We start from the raw sequence: 23,090 nt of genomic DNA, 5'->3' as shown, positions 1-23,090 counted from the left end.
ATGTTGCCTCTTAGAAGCAAGAATGGTGAGACTTTGTCTTATGTACTTTGGACATGTTATCAAGAAGGACTGGCCCCTAGAGAAGGACATCATGCTTCGTAAAGCAGAAGGTCAGCAAAAAAGAGGAAGACCCTCAATGAAATGGATTGACACTGTGGCTGCAACAATGGGCTCAAGCATAACAGATTGTGAGGATGGTGTAGGACTGGGCAGTGTTTCATTCTGTTGTACATAGGGTTACTGTGTGTCAGAACCAACTCGACAACACCTAACAACATATATGTTTTTTATGATCTTTTATTTTCAAATCAGAATCAATCAACATTCATATATTGCATGTGGACTATATATCTCTTAAGTATATAAAACATGTACATTAGACACCCCCACCCCCCTTTGTCAAAGAACCTGGGTCATTTGTCTTGAAGAATTTCACACATTCTGGAATATCCTCATGGTATTATTTAACATATTCCCCACTTCTTCATTTCCTGTAAAGTGATAGATCAAGAAGCTTCATTTGATTTAAGTTAATTTTTTTGTAGGGGTGAAGGAAGCAAGATGGTGCTTTGTGCTTTCTATTGTATCTCATGAGAATGTAGACCTTGGGTGGTTACTCTGCTTTTAGTGATGTTAAGGTTGATCAGTGAGTTTAAGAGTTGCCAGCATAACCCATGTACTATAAAAATTCTACATCAACTTTTTGCCTAATAGTTTTAGTAGCTATTGTCAAATTTTTGTAAGATACTTTATTTCACTTGGGGTTGCAAAAAGCTGATTTTCAAATCTTCTTATCTTGTAATTGTTCCTGTATTTATTAGCTTTGACTTTTCCATACAAAAAAAGAACACTCCTGATTATCAACTATTTGGTTACCTTGAAATACAGTGTGGTATAGGAATGGTTGCTTGATTATTTTCACTGTTTATAAAATTTCAGAGTAATGAGTTGGAGCCTTATCAATGTGAAGAGGTGACATTTAAGCTGAGATCTGAATGTCAAGAGATAGCTATGCAAGGATCAGGAGAAACAGATTTCAGGGACAGGGAACATTTAGTGTAAAGGCCCTGAGGTGCTCAAGAGTTTGGTGTGTGTACAGATTAGAAAGGAGGTCATTTTACCAGGAGGGTAGTGGCAGCTGAATGAGTTGGATGAGAGTTAGGTTGGGCCACATCACTTATGAGCCATGGTAAGGGGTTTAGTTGGCCTTTTATAGTGAAAGAGGTAAAAAACCAGCGGAGGGTTTACATTTTAAAAGATCACTCTGGATGCTCTATGCAGAACAGACTATATTTGTGGGAAACCCTGATGGCATGGTGGCTAAGTGCTATGGCTGCCAACAAAAAGGTTAGCAGCTCAAATGCACCAGGTGCTCCTTGGAAACTCTATGGGGCAGTTCTACCCTGTCCTATAGGGTCACTATGAGTTGGAGTCGACTCAGTGGCAACAAGTTTGGTTATTTTTGGGTTTTGGTGGGCAAACATGAAAGCTGAGGAAAGGGGAGTAAAAACTTTGCTATATTAAATTTGATCTATTTCTATGCCATCTGTGTATAACTGTGGGATAAGCAGTTGGATATCTGTACCTAAATTTCCTGGAAGAGAAGGGACTGCAACACAATTTCAGAGTGAGTGACATATAAACGGTATTTTGAGTGTTGAGGCTAGAGGAGAGTGTGTTGACAGAAAGGGAAAGGGGGCTAGAACAGAGCTTTTAGAAATCCAGCAGGAGAAATGTACAGGAGGTACTTCTGTGATATCTCGGAAAATATCCACATCCTGTTGAACTACCTTTAACATGCTGCCTCCTGTCCATTCCATCCCTACTTTTATTGCCTTAGTCCAGGCCTTCGACCTCAGGTCTGAACTTCCACACAGCCTACCTTCCCCATGCAAGTCTTTCACACTGCTCCAGTGGCTCCCCAAAGGCTGGAGACTGAAACAAACAGTGCAGCATACAGCACCCTCCATACTCTGGCCCAGTCTACTCCTGCCTCACTTCCCACCAGTCTTTCCAATTCAGTCTACAGATATATACACTGAACTTTTTACTGTTCTCTCACAAATGCTCTTCAAATCTTCTCCATGTTTGTGCTTTAGTTCCTGACTATAACAAACTTCTCTATTTTGTATACTCCTTCTTACCTTTCAAGTTCCATGTTAAATATCACCTGTATAAAAATATTCCTATTTTTTTTTCGTGCAGCTTAGCTCATAGTATTGTGCTAATCTATTAAATATCTTTATACCACTAATCGGTGTTTGCCTTCATGGCAAGAATTTTCTTTTTCCTCCTTTAGCATAGAGATGACACACTGAAGAGGTGACCAATATTAAACAGATGAACAAATATACTCTAAAAAAAGATTCCTAACTTTTCTGCTAATAAGACTGTAATATATCTCTAACTCTCATCAAAAAGGTATCATCTAAAATTATATCAATTGGCATAACAAGAGTTACCATCCAGAAGAGAGGGTGATAAAGTTCAACAGGCCTAGAAACAACCATTTGGACAGAAGTATATCTATGAAGGTGAGAGGAGCAACTCAACAGCCTGCCAATCACAGTTGGATAGATACTCCCTACAACAAACATTTTGGTTTTCCATCTTCAGGTCTTTGCACATGTCATTATAATACTTTACTTCATCTTCTTGAGATATAATGGCATGTGCAAAGAACTGGAGATGGAAAACCAAAAGGGAAGAACACACTCTGCATTTCTCAAGCTGAAAGAACTGAAAAAAAAAAAAAAAATTCAAGCCAGAAGTTGCGGTATGGAAGAATTCTATGGGAAAAATATTAAATAACTCAGGAAGCAGCAAAAGAAGATGGAAGCGATACACAGAATCACTATATCAAAAATAATTGGTCGATGTTCAACCATTTCAGGAGGTACCATATGAGCAGGAACCAATGGTACTGAAGGAAGAAGTCCAAGCTGCACTGAAGGCACTGGGGAAAAACAAGGCTCCAGGAATTGACGGAATACCAATTGAGATGTTTCAACAAATGGATGCAGCACTGGAAGTACTCACTCGTTCATGCCCAGAAATTTGAAAGACAGCTACCTGGCTAACTGACTGGAAGAGATCTATTCCCAAGAAAGGTGAACCCCCTGAATGTGGAAATTTTAGAGCAATATCATTAATATCACACGCAAGCAAAATTTTGCTGAAGATCATTAAGAAGCAGCTGCAGCCGTATATCAACAGGGAACTGCCAGAAATTCAACCTGGATTCAGAAGAGGACGCAGAACCAGGGATATCATTGCTGGATGTCAGATGAATCCTGGCTGAAAGCAGAGAATACCAGAAGGATGTTTACCTGTGTTTTATTGACTACGCAAAGGCATTCGACTGTGTGGATCATAACAAATTATGGGTAACATTGTGAAGAATGGGAATTCCAGAACACTTAATTGTGCTCATGAGGAACCTTTACATAGATCAAGAGGCAGTTGTTTGAACAGAAGAAGGGGATATTGTGTGGTATAAAGTCAGGGAAGGTGCGCATCTGGGTTGTATCCTTTTACCATACCTATTCAGTCTGCATGCTGAACAAATAACTCGAGAAGCTAGACTATATAAAGAAGAATGGGGCATCAGGATTGGAGGAAGACTTATTAACAACCTGCATTATGCAGATGACACAACCTTGCTTGCTGAAAGTGAAGAAGACTTGAAGCACTTACTGAAGAAGATCAAAGACCACAGCCTTCAGTGTGGATTACACCGCAACATAAAGAAAACAGAAATCCTCACAACTGGACTGACAAGCAATATCATGATAAATGGGGAAAAGATCGAAGTTGCCAAGGGTTTCATTTTACTTGGATCCACAATCAACAGCCATGGAAGCAGCAGTCAAGAAATCAAAAGACGCATTGCATTGGGAAAATCTGCTGCAAAAAAACCTCTTTAAAGTGTTAAGAAGCAAAGATGTCATCTTGAAGACTGAGATGTGCCTGACCCAAGCCATGCTGTTTTCAGTTGTCTCCTATGCATGTGAAAGTTGGCCGATGAATAAAGAAGAATGAAGAAGAACTGCCACCTCTAAATTGTGGTGGAGAATAATATTGAATATACCACGGACTGTCAAAAGAATGAACAAAATGTGTGTTGGAAGAAGTACAACCAAAATACTCCTTAGAAACAAGGATGGCGAGACTATGTCTCACATACTTCGCACATGTGGTCAGGTGGAATCAGTCCCTAGAGAAGGACATCATGCTTGGTAAAGTAGAGGTCAGTGAAAACGAAGAAGATTCTCTATGAGATGGATCGACACAGTGGCTGCAACAATGGGCTTAAGCATAACAATGATTGTGAAGATGGAGCAGGACCGGGCAGTGTTTTGTTTGATTGTACACAGGGTTGCTACAAGTCGGAACTGACTCGATGGCACCTAACAACAACAACCAACATTAGTGTGGTAATCTATCAAGCACCATATTAGACACTTCCTCATATGTTTTATCACAAAATTTCCCTTGAAGAACATTAAACTTACTTAACTAATTCCATAGTTACCAAGCCTTTTTACCTAACATGGCTTTGTCTACCACGATCTGTGTAATTTGCACTTACTCCTAATATTTATCTACTGGAGTTACCAGGTGCTGCAAATGGTTAACACACTTGGCTGGTAATCAAAATGATGGTGATTCCAGTCCACCCAGAAGTGCCTTGGAAGAAAGGCCTGGCATTCTACTTTCAAAAAATCAGCCATTGAAAACCCTATGAAGCACAGTTATACTCTGACACACATGGGGTTGCCATGAGTCAGAATCAACTCTACAGCAACCAGTTTTTACATATCTATCATACCATATTAAAAACTTTCTTTTTTGCTTACACACTAAACTTAGAGCATCTTGGGTGCAGGGAGCACGTCTTTTTCATGTTTGAATCACCACTAATGAGTACAGTTTCAGAACATGGTAGATGGCCAATAAATGCTTGTTAAATAATTTCTCAAATTCATTAAACAGTTATTGAGCACAAATATGAGCTAAGTACTGTTGAGTCACTGGGGATACAGAAGTGAATAAGACAATGTCTACTTTCATGGAGCTTACAGTCTAGCAAGGCAGACAAATAATAAAAACAGTAATAACAGCAATAATTAACATTCATTACAAGGTTACTATATGTCAGGCACTGTTCTAAGAGGTTTATTTACATATATTAACTTACCTCACTTCTGAAATCTGTCAGGACATGTCACTATTATGCAATTTATAGATGAGAAAGCTGAGGCAAAGGGAAAATACACAGTATAATTCCAGAGTGCTGCTCTGAGGGAAATGAATGGCATGACGAGACAGTAATCAGGGAAGGAGACATCCGAGCTGAGGTCTGAAAGGCGAGAATGAACCAATCATGTAAAGAGCTGGGGGGAAAGACACTGCAGGCAGGAACAAGATAGTCATTGAGGCAGGAAAGAGTTTGGAGTGTTTGGGGTTCAGACAGGACACCAGTGTGGCTGAAGTATAGTTAGAAGTATAGAGAAGCTAAGCAGGAGCCAGATAATATAAGGCCTTGTGGACTGTAATGAAAAATTAAACTTTATTCTCAGGAATGAGAACCTAATGGAGTTTTGAGCAGGTCAGCGATACAGTTTCAGTTAGTGTTCTTTTAAGAAATCATATTGGGTGCTGAGCCGATATGAATTAAGAGGCAAGAGTGAAAGCAGGGAGACCTGCTAGGAGGCTTCAGATGAGAGCAATGAGGGCTCCGGTGGGGTGGCAGCTGTGGAAATCTAGAAAGTGAGAAATCGGTGGTATGTATTGGAGGTTACCCACAGGATGTGGTGATCATTTGGACGTAGGGAGAAATCAAGGAAAGTATGTAGACTTTGGCTTAAACAACTTGGTAGATGGCAATACCTTTTATAAAGTTAGGAAAGATTGGGACAAAATCTGTTTTTTTTGTGGGGTGGGAGTGGGAGTTCAAGGAACAAAAGTTGACAATTCTTTTGGATTTACTTTGAGATGCCTACCTAAGTAAAGACGGCAAGTGCACACGCGGACATCTGCTTCTGGAACTCAGGGGTAAGTCAAAGTCTACAGTGTAAAGTTTAGGGTTCATCAGCATAGAGGAGGTACGTAAAGCCAGCAATCTTGAAGGAAGAGTAGAGATGAAAGACGGCTAAGCTCTGAAGGACTCTCACAACATTTACCTTAATTAAAAAATATTACTTAGTGCAATTAATGTCTTCTACAGCTTACATACTTTGGACATGTTGTCAGGAGAGATCAGCCCCTGGAAAAGGATGTCACGCTTGGTAAAGTACAGGGTCAGTGAAAAAGAAGAAGATCCTCAACAACATGGATTGACACAGTGGCTATACAACAATGGGCTCAAGCATAACAATGATTGTGGGTATGGTGCAAGACTGGGCAGTGTTTTGTTCTGTTGTACATAAGGTCGCTATGAATCGGAACTGACTTGACAGCACCTAATTACAAGAAGTTTGATTAGTATGGATTAATATTCTAAGAGCTTGTGGCAGAGAATGTACAGATAACACGCCCAGTATCTGTCATCTCTTTTGGTGGTATTAGAACATGCATATATGTGCACAAGATAAAGATGATGTGTGTCAGTCATTCTTGCAGCTAATTTTTGGCCAGTGGGATGACAGTGTAAGTAATGTGAGCAACTTGAGTCATGCCAGTAAGTCATGCCCCTTGTTTTCCCTCTTCCTACTGACTGGGATGTCAATATGATGTGAGACATCTTAGACTATACAGATTATGGCAAATACAAAAATTGCAGAGCTATAAACTCAAGTAAGTCTAAGTTCCTAGATAGTCTTGTCTGAGCAGCCATACCAACCTATCCTTCATTCAAGCTATTGTTCTTTTGGGTCTGTTGCACACAGCAGAATCTCTATTCTAACTAATTCAGAATCTAGTCATTCTATGAGCTGATAAAAATTTCTGACCCTACAAAGTTGAAGAGTAGAGTGTAGGTCTCTGGTAATTTTTAATATGTCAAATGCCCACAGAACCAAAGGACCTTATTTTCTACCCATTCTAATTAGACTATAGCACAGAAAACCCTTTTTCAGAGTGGGTGGCCAGATAGTAGAATTGCTGTGTAAAGGAAAAGCAGATGCTAAAGAGGCATCAAGGGTACTTCAGAAATTGGATTGCAATTTATTTACTTTATCCAAAAGAGCCCTGGATTTGCTGAGTCCAGGAAGGTGGATGATACATAAAGCCTACCTCTCTCTCTTAAAGTGTTTTGATTGCTGGAAATACCTGGAAGTCTATAAGCAGTTTGATGTCAGAGAAAAAAGTACAGGGATTAATTTTTTCCCCATACATTTCAAACTTGTAAACAGTAAGTGTGGCTATTATTTTGACAGAAACCCCATTCTTTTGTTAATAATTACATTCTTAAATATTTTGTGGACACTACACAGATTGTGTTAGGCAGATAAGGGGTAACGTGTTTCCACATCACTTGCTAATGCTTAGTTCTGGTTAGTTTGCATTTTTATTGTGCTTATTGTGTTGCATTTTATCTGTATTTCACAATAAACTAATGCCTCAAATGTGGCTCAGTGAAATGTAAAAGCAAGAAGAATGAGGTAAATGCTACAATTCAACATAAATGTAAAAAATGATGAAGTGAATTCCAGTGAAAATCCAAAATATGAATTTGTACAGTAGGACAAGCAAATCTGTTTGAGTGTGACAATTTCACAGGAACAGCTAAAAAGAAAAGAGCAAGTAGGAACTATACGACAATCACCAAAAACTGGACTTTTGGGGACCACTGATCTATTTATCTGGTTCTCATGAAGGTGTGAAAGTAGTCAAGCTTTCACATATTTTTAAAACAAAGTATATAGTGTTTTCTGGTAAACTGATCAAGTTTTTCTAGAACAAGTACAAAATATTACCTTCTAATATAAAAAAAAAATTTTTTTTTTTTAATATAAAAATGGTTGATTTATCTCTAAATGCAGCCCCTTGGAAAAAAAGCTTTTCACTGTGGCAGAAACAAATAGTGAAACGAGGGAAGCTGAAAAAGAATACTGGCAGGGCCTTTGTTGTTGTTGTTAGGTGCCGTCAAGTTGGTTCCAACTCATAGAGACTTTATGTACAACAGAACGAAATATTGCCTGGTCCTGTGCCATCCTCACAATCACTGCTATGTTTGAGATCATTGTTGCAGCCATGGTGTCAGTCCTGAGGGTCTTCCTCTTTTTCACTGATCCTCTACTTTACCAAGCATGATATCCTTTTTCAGGGACTAGTCCCTCCTAATAACATGTCCGAAGTACGTGAGACTAAGTCTTGCCATCCTCACTTCTAAGCAGCATTCTGGCTGTACTTCTTCCAAAACAGACTTGTCCCTTCTGGCAGTCCGTGGTGTATTCAATATTCTTCGGCAACACCATAATTCAAAGGCATCAATTCTTCTTCGTTTTCCTTATTCACTGTCCAGCTTTCACATGCATATGAGGTGACTGAAAATACCAGGGATTGGATCAGATGCACCTTAGTCCTTTAACACTTTGAAGAGGTCTTTTGCAATAGATTTGCCCAATGCAGTATGTCCTTTGATTTCTTGACTGCTGCTTCCATGAACCTTGATTGTGGATCCAAGTAAAATGAAATCCTTGACAATGTCAATCTTTTCTCTGTTTACCATGAAATTACTTACTGGTCCAGTTGTGAGGATCTTTGCTTTATGTTGAGGTGTAATCTATACTGAAGGCTTTAGTTTCCATCAGTAAGTGCTGTAAGTACTCTTCACTTTCAGGAGCAAGATTACGTTATATGCATATCGCACCCTGTTAGTCTTCCTCTAATAATTCTGATGCCATGTTCTTCTTCATATATTTCAGCTTTTCAGATTATTTGCTCAGCATACAAACTGAATAAGCATGGTGAAGGGATACAACTCTGACACACACTTTTCCTGATTTTAAAGCATGTGGTATCCTTGTTCTATCCAAGTGACTGTCTCTTGGTCTTTGTACAGGTTCCTCTTGAGCACAATTGAGTTTTCTGGAATACTCGTTCTTCACAATGTTATCTATAATTTGTTATGATCCACACAGTTGAATGCCTTCATGTAGTCAATAAAACACAGGCAAACATCTTTCTGGTATTCTCTGCCTTCAGCCAAGATCCATCTGACATCAGCAATGATATTCCTCATTTCACATGCTCTTCTGAATCCAGCTTGAATTTCTGGCAGTTCCCTGTCAATGTACTACTGCAACTGTTGAAAGGGCCTAGGAGTCATTATTTCACAATAGCAACCAAATTTTAGTTCTAAATACCCTTCTTCAATGTGTCTTGGGGAAAAAAAAAAAAAAAGGTAATTTCAGGTTTGGGGTGAGACAGCATAAAGAAAGCCTAGAACATCTTTTAGCACAAGAAAACAAGAAGGTACTCAAAGACCAACGGGGTCAAATTTGGGACAATCTGAGAATCCAAGAGAAAATAATAGTAATGGACTATAGGACTATAATACAATGGATAAAAATAAATTTATGCATACAGAATAATACAAAGGAGAAAAAAGGAAAACTTTTTTTTCTGAAACATAAGAATGGTAGCTATGAATGTAGAAGAAATACTAAAGTTAGAAAGTTACTTTGCAACCTCCAGTGTAACACCTTATTCAGATGAGGGTAATTAATGAACGTTAAAACCACTGGAAAAAAGGTTGTTGGGAAATGGGACATTCAAACAATGTCAAAGTATTCTCTCACAGGCAGATGACACAAACGTCCTTGCTGAAAGTGAAGAGGACTCGAAGCACTTACTAATGAAGATCAAAGATTATACAGCCTTCAGTATGGATTACATCCCAACAATGAAAACAAAAATCCTCACAACTGGACCAATAAGCAACATCCCAATAAATGGAGAAAATATTGAAGTTGTCAAGGGTTTCATTTTACTTGGATCCACAATCAACACCCATGGAAGCAGCAGTCAAGGAATCAAATGATGTATTGCACTGGGCAAATCTACTGCAACAGACCTCTACAAAGTGTTAAAAAGTAAAGATGTCACTTTGAGGACTAAGGTGTGCCTTACCCAAGCCCTGGTATTTTCAGTCACCTCATATGCAGGCGAAAGTTGGGCAACGAATAAGGAAGACCAAACAAGAATTGATGCTTTTGAACTATGATGTTGGTGAAGAATATTGAACATACCACAGACTGTCACAAGAAGGAACAAATCTGTCTTGGAAGTACAGCCAGAATGCTTCTCAGAAGTGAGGATGGCGAGACTTTGTCTCACGTGCTTTGGATATGTTTTTAGGAGGGATTAGTCCCTGGAGAAGGACATCATGCTTGGTAAAGTAGAGGATCAGTGGAAAAGAGAAAGACCCTCAACGAGAAGTGGCTGCAACAATAGTGTCAAACATGGCAATGATTGTGAAGATGGCACAGGACCAGGCAGTGTTTCATTCTGTTGTGCATAGTGTCACTATTAGAGCTGACTAGACAACACCTAACATTATCTCACAGACTGATTATTAATTACAAAGGGAAAAATATATCTTTATAAAGAGAGAGATGGTGTTCAACACCTTAGCAAAGTGATTTAACTTAGATCAATGACAGCGCAAGGAGACCCGGTGATGAAAGGTCTGTGGTTAGAACCCGTCAGCCGCCCAGCAGGAGAAAGATGTGTCAGTATGCTTCAGTAAACATTTACAGCCTTGGAAACTCTATTGGGCAGTTCTACTCAGTCCTACAGGGTTGCTAGTAGTTGGAATTGACTCGGGAGCTATGGGTTAATTACAGTGCAAAAACTTGACATTATTTACCTCCTGATGTGATACAATAAGAAGTGGGAACACTTGAATTGCCATAGTGAACAGTACGATGCTCCAGGAAGCCTGAAGCCAATACGGTGATCTTGATATCCTGAACTGCTGTCTCTGCTTATATGTGTTTATGTCTGGGAGAGACAAAGTGCTGGTTATTTTAAGGGAGAAGCAGGGACTTCTTACAGATTACTTCATATAATTATATTACAATATCAAACAATTTACACAAACACAACTAACTTATTTGGCATGCATGTACACACGAGAGAGAAAAGTAATTTAAATGGCATAACCACTCTTGCCTCTTATTCCACTCTCTTAATGCATCCATTTTCCAAAGAGAGCATGAGAAGGGAGCAGAGTTTACTTATCCCTTAGCTGGTCTTAATTTCTGTATGTCTTTCACAGTATGTACATCTCACTGTGCTAAGTGATTCTAGTCCTATAGTTTTTTTTTTTTTTTGTACAACACAGTCTCCAAATGCAAGCCAATCACTTAAACCAAGATGTTAAACTTAACAGCAATGTGTTCCAATGCTGTAAGTTAAATTGGCTGTCTTTGTAAAAGAGATAGTGTGTCTGTCTCCAATGTATAAGCAAATAGAGTTACGACAAAATCAGCAAGCAATCAAAATGGGAGAGAAATATATCAAGCCATGACATCAAATGAATCAGTATCCAATAAGGTGATGAGCCAACTATGTGACAAGACTTCAGTGAAGAGGAAAAGGATATTAAACTTATGGTTGGAAGATGCAACTATCAAATGTGTACCTATAGGTGGTAACGCACTGTGAGAAAATGAGCTTTCCAAACATTCTGATAAGCAAGCCAAACTTCGTTGTACTTTTATGGGTAATTTAAAGAACTTTAAAGGAGAATTATGATTATATGCAATTTTTGCCTTACTTAATTTTTAAATGAGTATTATTGCATAAGATTAAGTTCAACTTTAGATATATGCAAATTCACACATGGTTAACTACTCCAAATGTTGCTACATTGAGGAAGCGTTATTGAATTGTTTCTTCTGATCTTTTTGGTACTGACTGCTTCACAAAAGAAGAACGTTATTTCAGAGTCCACAATTACATTAAAAACATTAGTACATTAATTTGATTATTCCTTTTATGACTTTCTCTTGCTGACTTTAATAAGAATAAATGTGACTACTTACATTTTTCAAGTCCTGGATAGGAAATGGATCTCAGCATATGGCAGAAGTTTTGCTTCCTTGTAATGATTTTTAATATGCTGAAATTCACCTTCTTCTCATTTCTATTACTTTAGCCACAAAGTCAGCTGCCACAAGGAGATAATTTACACATAATGTGAAATTTTGAATTTTAGGCACTGATATCCAAATGATTTTAAAAACTGTAATCCTTTTAAATTTATTGAGACTTGTTTTATGGCCAGGCTGGAAGGGTGATCACCCAGAAACTTGCAAGAAATGTAAATTATCAGGCCCCACCCCATGACTGCTTAATCATAAACTGGGGGTGAGATCCATGCACTTGTGTTTTAACAAATCCTCCAAGTGATTCTGATGCGTTCAAACATTTGAAAATCACTAGACTAGGAAAATTTAGTAAGGGTTCCCTTCATGGTAGTGAGACCAGTTTTCACAGCTCTGCAGGAAAAGATGGATTTAAGACAGTCCCCGTGTGATGCAAATGGTTAAGAGCTGGACTACTAATCAAAAGGCTGGGGGTTGAAATTCACCCAGAGGCACCTCAGAAGGTTTGGTGATCTGCTTCTGAAAACATCACAACCTCGAAAACCCTATGAACAGTTTTACTCTGCACGCACGGGGTGGCCATGAGTTGGCATTGACTCAATGGCAACTTGCAAGATTAGGGAAATCTAGTAAGGGTCCCCTTTGCAGTAGTGAGACCAGTTAGCACAGTCCTGCAGGTGAAGAGATGGATTTAACAGAAGTTGGGGTTGGGGTTTTAACAGGGTTGTACAAAGAAGCAAGAGGGAAAGCAGCAAGGGAATCTGAGGGTATATGTGAGAGTGATTAAAATGATGAATAACGTAATTTAAGCTGGAAAAGTGAAAATTCAAAGGGGGTGAGGGGCATATTAATTTATTATGGATACACTGAACATTGGTGAAATAACAAGCCAAACTGTAGACCTAAAAAATTGCTCCACAGAGGTTAGTAGCCCAGCTCTTAACCATTTGCACCATCCAGGGACTCTCTTAAACAAGCCAAAATGAAGACCTAAAATACTACCAGTTAACTTTTATCCATCAATGTGCTCCACCTGTAGGTTCTTCTTCTGCATCCTGACCCAGATAACCAGTATATTAATTTTTAACATTCCTTTACTTAAAAAAGAAAAAAAAAAATCACATTTATAGGTTCGTCTTTTTAACTTTAGAAAGGACACATACTGTATGTAGTCTTCTGTGATTTGCTTCTTTCAAGCGTTTTTTGTATTGTTTCCTATAGCTGCAGTTGATTTTCAATGCTGTATATTTCATTGTGTAAACATACCACATTTTATTAAACTATTCTGTTGATGACTATTTGGTTTGTTTCCAGTTTTTGCTATTATAAAGAATGCTATGAACATTCTTTTTCATGTCTCTTGGTGCAAATGTACAAGTTTCTCCCAGATATAATATTCAAGTGGAATTGCTGGGTACTAAATTTTATGTTCAAATTTATAATACTAACTTGTTTTCCAAAGTATTTGTACTTCTTTACATTACTCACAGCACTGTATAAAGGAACTCATTGTTCCACCCCATCTCCAATAACTGGTATGGTCTGAATTTAAAATTTTTGCCAATTGAATGGGCGCAAAATTAAATCTCAATGTGGTCCTGATTTGTAGTTTGGTGATTGTTATTCAGATTGGGCAAATTTTCATGTTTTTTGTCCATGTGAAATGTCTGCTCATATCTTTTGACCTTTTCTTTGAGTTTTAAGTATATGGCAGATACTACTTCTTTGTCAGTTACATGTATTGGAAATTATCTACTTCCAGTTTGTGTCCTTTTTCTTTACGGTGTCTTTTGATAAACAGAAGTCCATAATTTTAGTTGAATTTATCAATCTTCCTTGCAGTTTAGTGTTTTCTTTTTCTGTATACATATTTTCAATGTTTGAAGTTTTCCTTTTGACATTTAAGTGCTTAATTCAATTTGATAAGAATTCCATTTCTTTTTCCCTTTCCATATGGATAATTTCCTTAACTCTCTTTATAGAACATTTTCATCACTGAATTACCATACCACTTCTTTTATATACCAAAGCTCCAGATGTGTGTGGGTTTGTTCCTTGGCTCTCTCATCTGTAACATGCACCAATACTATAGTAATTGCTACACCTTTATAAGTCTTGAAACCTGGTAGAGCAAATTCCTACTCTTCCTTTTTCTTCTTCAGAAATTTATTGAGTATTCTTTGACTATTACTGACCTTTTGCTCTTATATCTATGTAAGTTTTAGAATGAGCTTATAAAGCCCCATAAAAATTCTTCTTGGGATTCTGGTTGCAATTGCCTTAAATCTAGAGAGCAAAATGAGCACTGACAACTCATAAAATGGGATATTTCTATATTTACTTAAGTCTTCTTTAATGTTTCCCAATTTTGTTTGTGGGTGATATGCATCATTGTTAAATTTATTTCTAGGTAATTTACCTTTGCTGTTACTGCAAAAATTGTCTTAAAAAAAATTATGTATCCCAATTGTTGTTGATGGTGCACAGAAATGCAACTGATTTGTGTCTTTATCTTATATCCAACATCTTGAGTAAACTATTAATGCTAGCACATTGAAGTTTGTTTTCTAGGTAGGAAATTATTTGCAAATAATAATCATTTTATTTTCTCCTTTCAATCTTTCTACTGCTGAAAGTAACACAATACAATGTTGAAAAGCAGTACTAATGACAGGCATCGTAGACCTCTTCCTAACTTTAAAGGGAACACTTCCAGTGCTTCCTCACAGGGGATAAAGTCAATGGTTTTAGGTTTTTTGTTGTTGTTGTTGACACCATTTACCTGTTAAGGAAGCGAATGTCTATTGTTTTATTGTTATAACCAGAAATGTGACAGATTTTTTCTTAACCTATTATTTTTTCTCCTTAAATCTGTTAATATGGTGAATGACACTTAGAGATTTTTACTTATAATGTCACCCTTGTATTCCTAGGATAACCCTAATTTGCTCATTCCTAGGATAACCCTAATTTGCTCATGGACTAGCATCCAAATAATACATCATGGAATTTAATTTTCTATTTTGTTTAGAATTTTTGCACCAACATTCATGAATGAAATTTGCTAGTAATGTACTGTCCTTGTCTGTTTTGTTATCTAGATTACATTGACTTCACAGAATGTGTTGGGAAATATTTTCCCCATTCTCTCAAAAGCTTTCTATGAGGTTGAAATAATCTCTTCCTTCAAAGTCTGGAAGAACACACTTGTAAAACAATCTGGGCTCAATGTTTTGGGAGAGTTTTAAACTTCTGCTTTTATTTAATAATTGTAAGACTATTTAATCTTTTGGTTTCTTCACAGGTTAGCATTCACACATTATATTTTCAAGGAATATCTCCACTACTTTAAGTTTTCAAATTTATTTGAATATTGCTGATAGTAGTTTATTTTTAAAAATCCTGGCTGTAGCTATATTAATTTATGATAGCATTTATGCTTGTATCTTTATTTTTTCAGAGATTTGTCAATTTTGGTAGCGTTTTCAAGGAACCAATTTTTGCTTCTGTTTCCATTGTTTGTTTCCTTTCCATTTATTATTTTTCTACTTCTTAAGCTGAACAATTTAATCAATTTTAACCTTTAGCCTTTCTTATATGCATCTGGTTTATAAAGTTCCCAGAAAGCATTAATTTTGTGGCATCCCTCAAATTTTGATATGTATAATTATCTAAGTATTTAATTTTCATTAAAATTTCTTCTTTTGATCCATTATTTAGAGGGTATTTTTAAAATTTCTAATATATTTATAGATTTAAAATCTTTTCAATCTAACCAGTTCGAAAATGTAATTTATATCACTATAGTCTGTAATTTTCTGAGATTTGTTTTAAGGCTTGTTTTTATAAATGCTCCCAGTGTGCTTGAAAAGAACGTGGAGTCTCTTAATTGTGGTATGCATTATTCTATGTACGTCCATTGGATCAAGGTTGTTAATTGCTTTATTCCAAAAGTCTCTACTTTTGCTGATTTTAAAAAATTAAGCTATCAAAAATGGAGATGAGTTCAAGTCTCCCACTGTGATGGGTGTGTGTCAGTTTTTTTCAGTAGCTTTTTTTTTTTTTTTTGCTTTTCGTATTTAGAGAATATTTTATTAAGTATAGAATGCTTCCTCCAATCCTGATGCCCCATTCTTCTTCATATAGTCCAGCTTCTCATATGAGAACTATATGAACTGAATTATATGAAGAAAAACGGGGCATCAGCATTGGAGGAAGATTCATTAATAACCTGCGTTATGCAGGTGACACAACCTTGTTTGCTGAAAGTGAAGAGGACTTGAAGCACTTATTAATGAAGATCAAAGACCACAGCCTTCAGTATGGATTGCACCTCAACATAAAAAAAAAAAAATCCTCACAACTGGACCAATGAGCAACATCATGATAAACGGAGAAAAGATTGAAGTTGTCAAGGATTTCATTTTACTTGGACCCACAATCAACAGCCATGGAAGCAGCAGTCAAGAAATCAAAAGACGCACTGCATTGGGCAAATCTGCTGCAAAGGACCTCTTCAAAGTGTTGAAGAGCAAAGATGTCACCCTAGAGACTAAGATGCGCCTGACCCAAGCCATGGTATTTTCAATCGCATCATATGCATGTGAAAGCTGGACAATGAATAAGGAAGACCGAAGAAGAGTTGACGCCTTTGAATTGTGGTGTTAGCAAAGAATATTGAATATACCATGGACTGCCAAAAGAACGAACAAATCTGTCTTGGAAGAAGTACAACCAGAATGCTCCTTAGAAGCAAAGATGGCGAGACTGCATCTTAACATACTTTGGATGTGTTGTCAGGAGGGATCAGTCCCTGGAGAAGGACATCATGCTTGGCAGAGTACAGGGTCAGTGGAAAAGAGGAAGACCCTCAATGAGGTGGACTGGACTGACACAGTGGCTGCGACAATGAGCTCAAGCATAACAACGATTGTAAGGATGGCTCAGGACCGGGCAGTGTTTCGTTCTGTTGTGCATAGGGTTGCTATGAGTCGGAACTGACTCGACGGCACCTAACAACAGAATGCTTAGAATTATATCTTATTGGTGAATTCAATATTTTACTTTTATCTGCCAAAAACAAAACAAACATTAAAACCTTACCCCATATAAGGAAATACTGGAAACATTCTTTTTAAAATCAGGAACTGGTATATGAGTCTATGATACCAGTCAGATTTTCTTTTTTAAATCAAACATGACAAACCCTGCTTTTACCTAGTGAGTTTCCTCCATTTACATCTATGGTGATTACTGATAAATCTGGATTTACTTTTGGTTTTAAATTTATACACACTATATTCTTTTGGAAACCCTGGCGACACAGTGGTTAAAAGCTATGGCTGCTAACCAAAAGGTCGGCAGTCCAAATCCACCAGGCGCTCCTTGGAAACCCTATGGGGAAGTTCTGCTCTGTCCTATAGGGTTGCTATGAGTCAGAATCGACTCAGCAGCAACGAGTATGGTATATTCTTTTTAGTGAATATTCCTGATATTTTATCATTCATATTTAATTAAAAGTTTTAAGTTAATCAATACTTTGACACTCTAACAATAAAAGGACTATAGAATATTTCAGCTCTGATCTCTATTCTGATTTCCCGACTACTGCTGTCTAGAATTTCTGTTGACTTAAAAAAACAAAAACAAAAACCTTCCTTCCTTGCCTGTCTGACAGCTCACTATCTGGTTTTTTTAGAGTTACCTAAGTGTTCACAATTTTATTTGTTCACAATCCTCTTTTGTATCTCAGATCATCCTTCTGGGATCATTTTCCTTCTTGGAGCATTCTTTAGGATTTCTTTTAGAAAAATACCTTTAAAAAATGTTTTTAATTGTCCTGAGAATGAGGGCAACTGCTTTCTATACTATTCTAGGCTGACAGTTTGTTTTTCAATGCTCTGAATATTTTGCTATGGCTTCCATTGTTGCTATCGTGAAGTCAGCTATTAGTTTCTATTTCCTTTGCAGACAATTAGTGCTTTATCGCCGCATGGGTTCAAGATGTTGTCTTTGGTATTTTGCAGTTTCACTACAATGGTTCTATACATAGCTTTATGTTTATCTTGTTTGGAGAATATTATACTTGTTGAATATTTTTCATCACGTCTGGAAAATCTTTAGCCATTATTTAATATTGCCTCTCCTCCATTCTTTTTATAGTTGTTTCTTTTGGGTCTCCAATTCTATCTTCCCTATCTTTTAACCTACCTTTGATATTTTCCATCCCTGTACTTCTTTCTTTCTTTGCTTTATTATGGATTAATTCCAGCTCCCCAATTCTCTCTTTAGATGTCTAATCTGCTGTTTAACCTTGCCACTGAGTTTCTGACTTGAACAATTATATTTTCCATTTTTGGATTTTTAAAATGCTTGCAAAATTCTTTGAAAATTCATTTTGCATGTTTGCCTTGGTAATTTTAGTTATTTAAACATTTTATATATAACCCACTGCCGTCTAGCTATTCTATATTTTGTATCTGAGTGTTCTAGTATTTGCAATCCTTGGGAGGGGATGTCTATATTTAATGTTTATTTCTTTCCACTCTCAATCCACAATAGCTTGCTGTCTTTCATATGTTTGGTGATCTTTGACAGCATATTACTTGATCTTAATCTGTGTGATTTCTACGGTCCCATCCTAGAGATGATTTCCTCTAGTGTTTGCTTCTACTGGCAGTGAAAGGGTGTCACGCACTCTAGGACCTAAGCTCTAGAAGATTTTAGCACAGAACTTAAGTCCTACTGCTACTCCAAGGTTTGCTATCTCTACAGTGGTATCGCTATATGAATTCACACTCTGGTCAAACCCACTCCTTCTGGCTGCCTGCATGTCCAAAACCAGGTCCCTATCATTCTGGGTCTTACCCTCTTCAACTTCCTGCTGCTGTGGCCTAAGCTCTCCTACCCTTGTAGACTCAGCCTCCAGCGCCAACTTCTGAGCATCCTCATCCTTGTGCTTGAGAACTTCTGCCCTAACTCTTGGGTGCCGAAGCCCTAGTTTACTCAGGCTCCTGTTCAGGTTTGTCTGTTTGTTCTAGGGGAGACAAATTCTTGGAGGTCTCTCTTACCTTTAGTGTGACCAGCAATACTTAAATTATGTGTCTTATGGGTACTGAAAATCAACATCCAGTTAATCGTGATACTAAAAAGCATAAAATAATGGTTTCATATAAAATTTAGAAACCATTGAAATACTTACCTCTAATTATATACATATATGTAATCAACTCAATGGCATTGGGTTATATGCGCAGTTTATTATTTACTTTTTAATGGTAAGTTTCGCTGTCTTTACGCTTCAAACTAATGTGTAAGGTCAATATCTGAGAGAAATACAAGACCTCAAAAGATGGCTGAAAGGTAAGAATTCTAAATTAAAATTATGGTCCATGAATTAGCATTTGCTCTTTTCAAGTTTCTCATACTACCCTCAGTTGCTTTGGGAAGATAGGGAGTGCCCGACAGAATATTGTTAGATTTGAATTTATAAGACAGCTTTTACTTAATCAGCCTATAATGGCAATTTCCATTATGTCCTTGATTTTTGTTTTAGGGGTAAAACTTGTTGCCACTGAGTCGACTTCAACTAAGAATGATCCTATAAGACAGAGCAGAACTGCCTCATAGGGTTTCCAAGGCTGAAATCTTTACAGAAGCAGACTGCCACAACTATCTCCCGTGGAATGGCTGGTGGTTTGAGCCACTGACCTTTTTGTTAGCAGCTGAGCACTTAACCACTGCACCAGGGCTTCCTCGTTACAGGGATAGCATAGATCATTTTATATTCCCAAAATATTTTTTAAGAAGATGATTATAAAATGACTAGTATTGTTTTATTCTTCTATTTTCCCAAAATTCAGCCCTAAAATAAGGTGAGTTAACCTCAAACAAAAGACATGTACATATAATACCAGTGTTTATATTTTAGATGGCATTAATCCATGCTGTTCTTCACTTATAAAGACTTTGTTCCCAAAATGCTTAACACAGAGGAGGTATTCCATAAATATCTATTGAATGAAAGATGCTAATGACCATGCAGGACTAGAATATAAACTGTTCCCATTATCTCTAGTGAGGTGAACAATTTGCTCTGAATCTTCATGGCCCTTCCCTAGGACAAAAAGTATTTGAAAGAAGGGTAAATGACATTAGTCTTTGTGATCTTGAACATAATAAAGGTAATGCATATTTTGATCAATATGAAGTTCCTAAAAGGAAATAATACTTAAAACCAAAGTTACAAATTACAATCTATTTAAACTTTAATTTGTGCATTTGTGGTAATTTATGACTGCAAAACACATTTTTTTTTTTTTAGAATGACATAAAGGCACATTTCATTTGAATGCATAGTGTTCCATTCTAAAATATCCTAGTTTTCTTACAAAGTGCTTGAGCAGTCACTTACACATATAGTAATAGCAAAATATATTTACACTTGATAGTTTAAAATTTTAAATCTGACTAAAATATATATATATATATATTTTAAAAACTACAGAAAAAAAAAAAATTAGTGCTTTCTTCAGCTTAATCGTGTGGATATACCCTGCCCTCTAATTTTTTTTAGTGATTGACTTCAATTAAAAACATTTCTGTACACTGTGTACTTACAAAATGCTACCTCAGTTTTTAATGCTAAAAGCATATTTTGGACATTGCTTTCTATGCATATTTGAGAACCAGAAAAGGTGAACAGACTGTACCTCAAAAGTATTTAGTGTTTTTTTAAAATGTTGTGTTATTACCAAAAAAAAAAAACAAACCCTTTGCGGTCGAGTCGATTCAGACTCAGAGTGACCCTGTAGGACAGAGTAGAACTGCCTCACAGGGTTTCCAAGGAGCGCCTGGTAGATCTGAACTGCCAACCTTTTGGTTAGCAGCTGTAGCACTTAACCACTCCCCCCACCAGGGTTTCCAATGTTGAGTTAACACTGTTTAAATTAAAACCAGAAAATTAAGCTAAGCTCCTCTTTTATCGTTTGCCAAGGGAGTTAACTGATATTCTAAAATAACTTTAAAGAACAAATTGTTCCTTCTTTCTGCAGGATTTTCCCCCCAGGATCTGGGGTAATAATCAATTTGGAAGGTAATATGAATTATCTCTGAACAATTTTAATTGTTCTTCGGAGAACAATAAAAACTTATGAATATACCCTGGCAAAGCTGAAATATTTTATAAATGTTTTTAGCTCAACTCTATAACAGTGTGCTTTCATAGGATTTAAACTTGAACAATTTTTAAGAGATGAGCTTGCTGTGATTAAATGGTTAATTCAGTATGGGTGGTTAACAACTTGCTGTTCCTGAGGTATGATGATCCTAACATGCTAAGCACAGGATCAAAAATGTTATTACTAAACTAAGGAAAAAAAATGAAGTCACGGGCTAGGAAGAAAAAAAACTTCAGGTAAGAGTAAAGTCATGGTTGGCAAAATGATTTCCCTATATGAAAATTTTAAAAAGCCACAAACTGGCCCTCTGAAGAGTTGTAGAAAGTATTTGATCAGATTATTTTTGAGACTTTTGAGGTACAGCTTTAGTGTTATAATAATTTTTATAAAATATAGACTGTTTTATCAAAAATATTTATACATTCTGTTACAATATATTGCTTTTACCCTTAGTAACTGCCAATATAAAATCTGGATCCAGTGGCCTAAAATGTCCAAATGCACTTCATGTAAATGCTGGAGTCTGAGGTGTCTTCTTGGCCACTGTAGAAAAGTGATGAAGTGGTGAAATTAAATAATAAGCCTACAACATAGAATACATTACAACTTGCACATATACATGTTCACAGCATGTATACAATGATAACCCCTATGGTATAACAAAAATATAGTTACCTTCTACAGCAGACACAAGAACAAGATGAACTAGGCTGATAAATGTAGAATGGTTATAAAAAAAGGGGTAATCAGTTCTCTGATTTTAGAAGAAAGCATGACTGAACATACATGAGTGCAGACTTTGGGAATGCATACGGGTAATACAGTATCTTAGTTCAGGCTGATCAGAAGTTCTCATACATCAAATTTTAAGTAAATGCTGACGTTTAGTTGTTCCTCTTCATTTCAGCATTGTTTAATAAACAAAAAATTGTTTGGCAAGTAGCTCTGTTGGTAAGCTCTGAGGCTCTCTCACATGGTTGGAAAAGATAAGGCCATAAAAACATCTTCTCCTAATAAATATACAAAATTTATAAAACAAAGCATCGATTCATTGTTTTTAAAAAAATCAAGCCCCAAAAATGTGCATAAACTGCAACTACATTCTTTGATATTGTAGTAATTTCTTTTAAAAAATATAAGAGCATTTATTTGCCTTATTCAAACAGAATCATTCTAAGTGTGAGTAGTTATTGCATTCCAAGCCCTTTTTTCCTCTTTATAAAACAGCTAAGTGAAGTTAACTGATTAATTTTCCTTCCACTTAAGGTAGGCATATGGCAAAGCTAAGTACTGTAGAAGAGTGCTTCTTCCTTTCTTTTTTAAAAAACAGGCTATTGATCCACAAATATTAATTTGTCATGTATCTTTTCATGGCTGGTGTTCACTCAGTTTAAACTCCATGAAAGTTTCCAGTGCTCAGATTTACGTTGAAAATACATTAAAAAGCCACTTTTCAAGAAGGTATTAGAATAGTCTTTTAAACAAATCTTCACGTGTTCAGAGCTATTGGTGGCACAGAAAGCAAATGAAGGGCTGCTATTCTTAAGAGGTCTTCTTATGAGTCAGTCTGGTTAGTTTCACAGTGTCTTGGAACTTAACACCAATCAGCGATGTAGTCAAAATCTCTGAACATTTCTTGCTCCTCTTCTGAAAGTATCCTTGGTTCCCGAGGTGGAGTCAGAATAGGTGCTTCTGAGGTAAATTCATCATCAAAATTACTAACATCTTCCCGCCCTCTAATGGTAGGTACGAATGGTGGCTTTACTTTTTTGTCCATAAGAGCATTCCAATCAATTAGCTAGATCACAAAATATAAAATGATCAGTTTAGTTTCCTACTCCTAAACTGTTTT

The 23,090-nt window shown here is 36.7% G+C and overlaps 1 protein-coding gene across 5 annotated transcripts in view; it reads right to left on the bottom strand.

Moving 5' to 3' along the window:
- Window positions 1-329: 329 nt before the first annotated feature.
- Window positions 330-23,090, bottom strand: part of PKN2 (protein kinase N2) — a 206,798-nt gene continuing 184,037 nt past the window's right edge. For 3 of the 5 annotated variants that reach the window (XM_010591133.3, XM_023549408.2, XM_010591134.3), the window contains one exon: window positions 14,491-23,036. In XM_010591133.3, the coding sequence (XP_010589435.2) occupies window positions 22,833-23,036 (204 nt within the window). In that variant the 3' untranslated portion in view covers window positions 14,491-22,832. Of the gene's footprint in view, window positions 492-14,490; window positions 23,037-23,090 lie in introns of those variants that run through there. The other 2 variants (XR_010321433.1, XR_010321434.1) reach the window with 2 other exon arrangements.

The sequence above is a fragment of the Loxodonta africana genome, chromosome 3 (assembly GCF_030014295.1).
Source record: "Loxodonta africana isolate mLoxAfr1 chromosome 3, mLoxAfr1.hap2, whole genome shotgun sequence".
Lineage (NCBI taxonomy): Eukaryota > Metazoa > Chordata > Mammalia > Proboscidea > Elephantidae > Loxodonta > Loxodonta africana.
The sequence above is the reverse complement of the archived record's forward strand: the minus strand, read 5'-3'. Positions and strand labels throughout refer to the sequence as shown.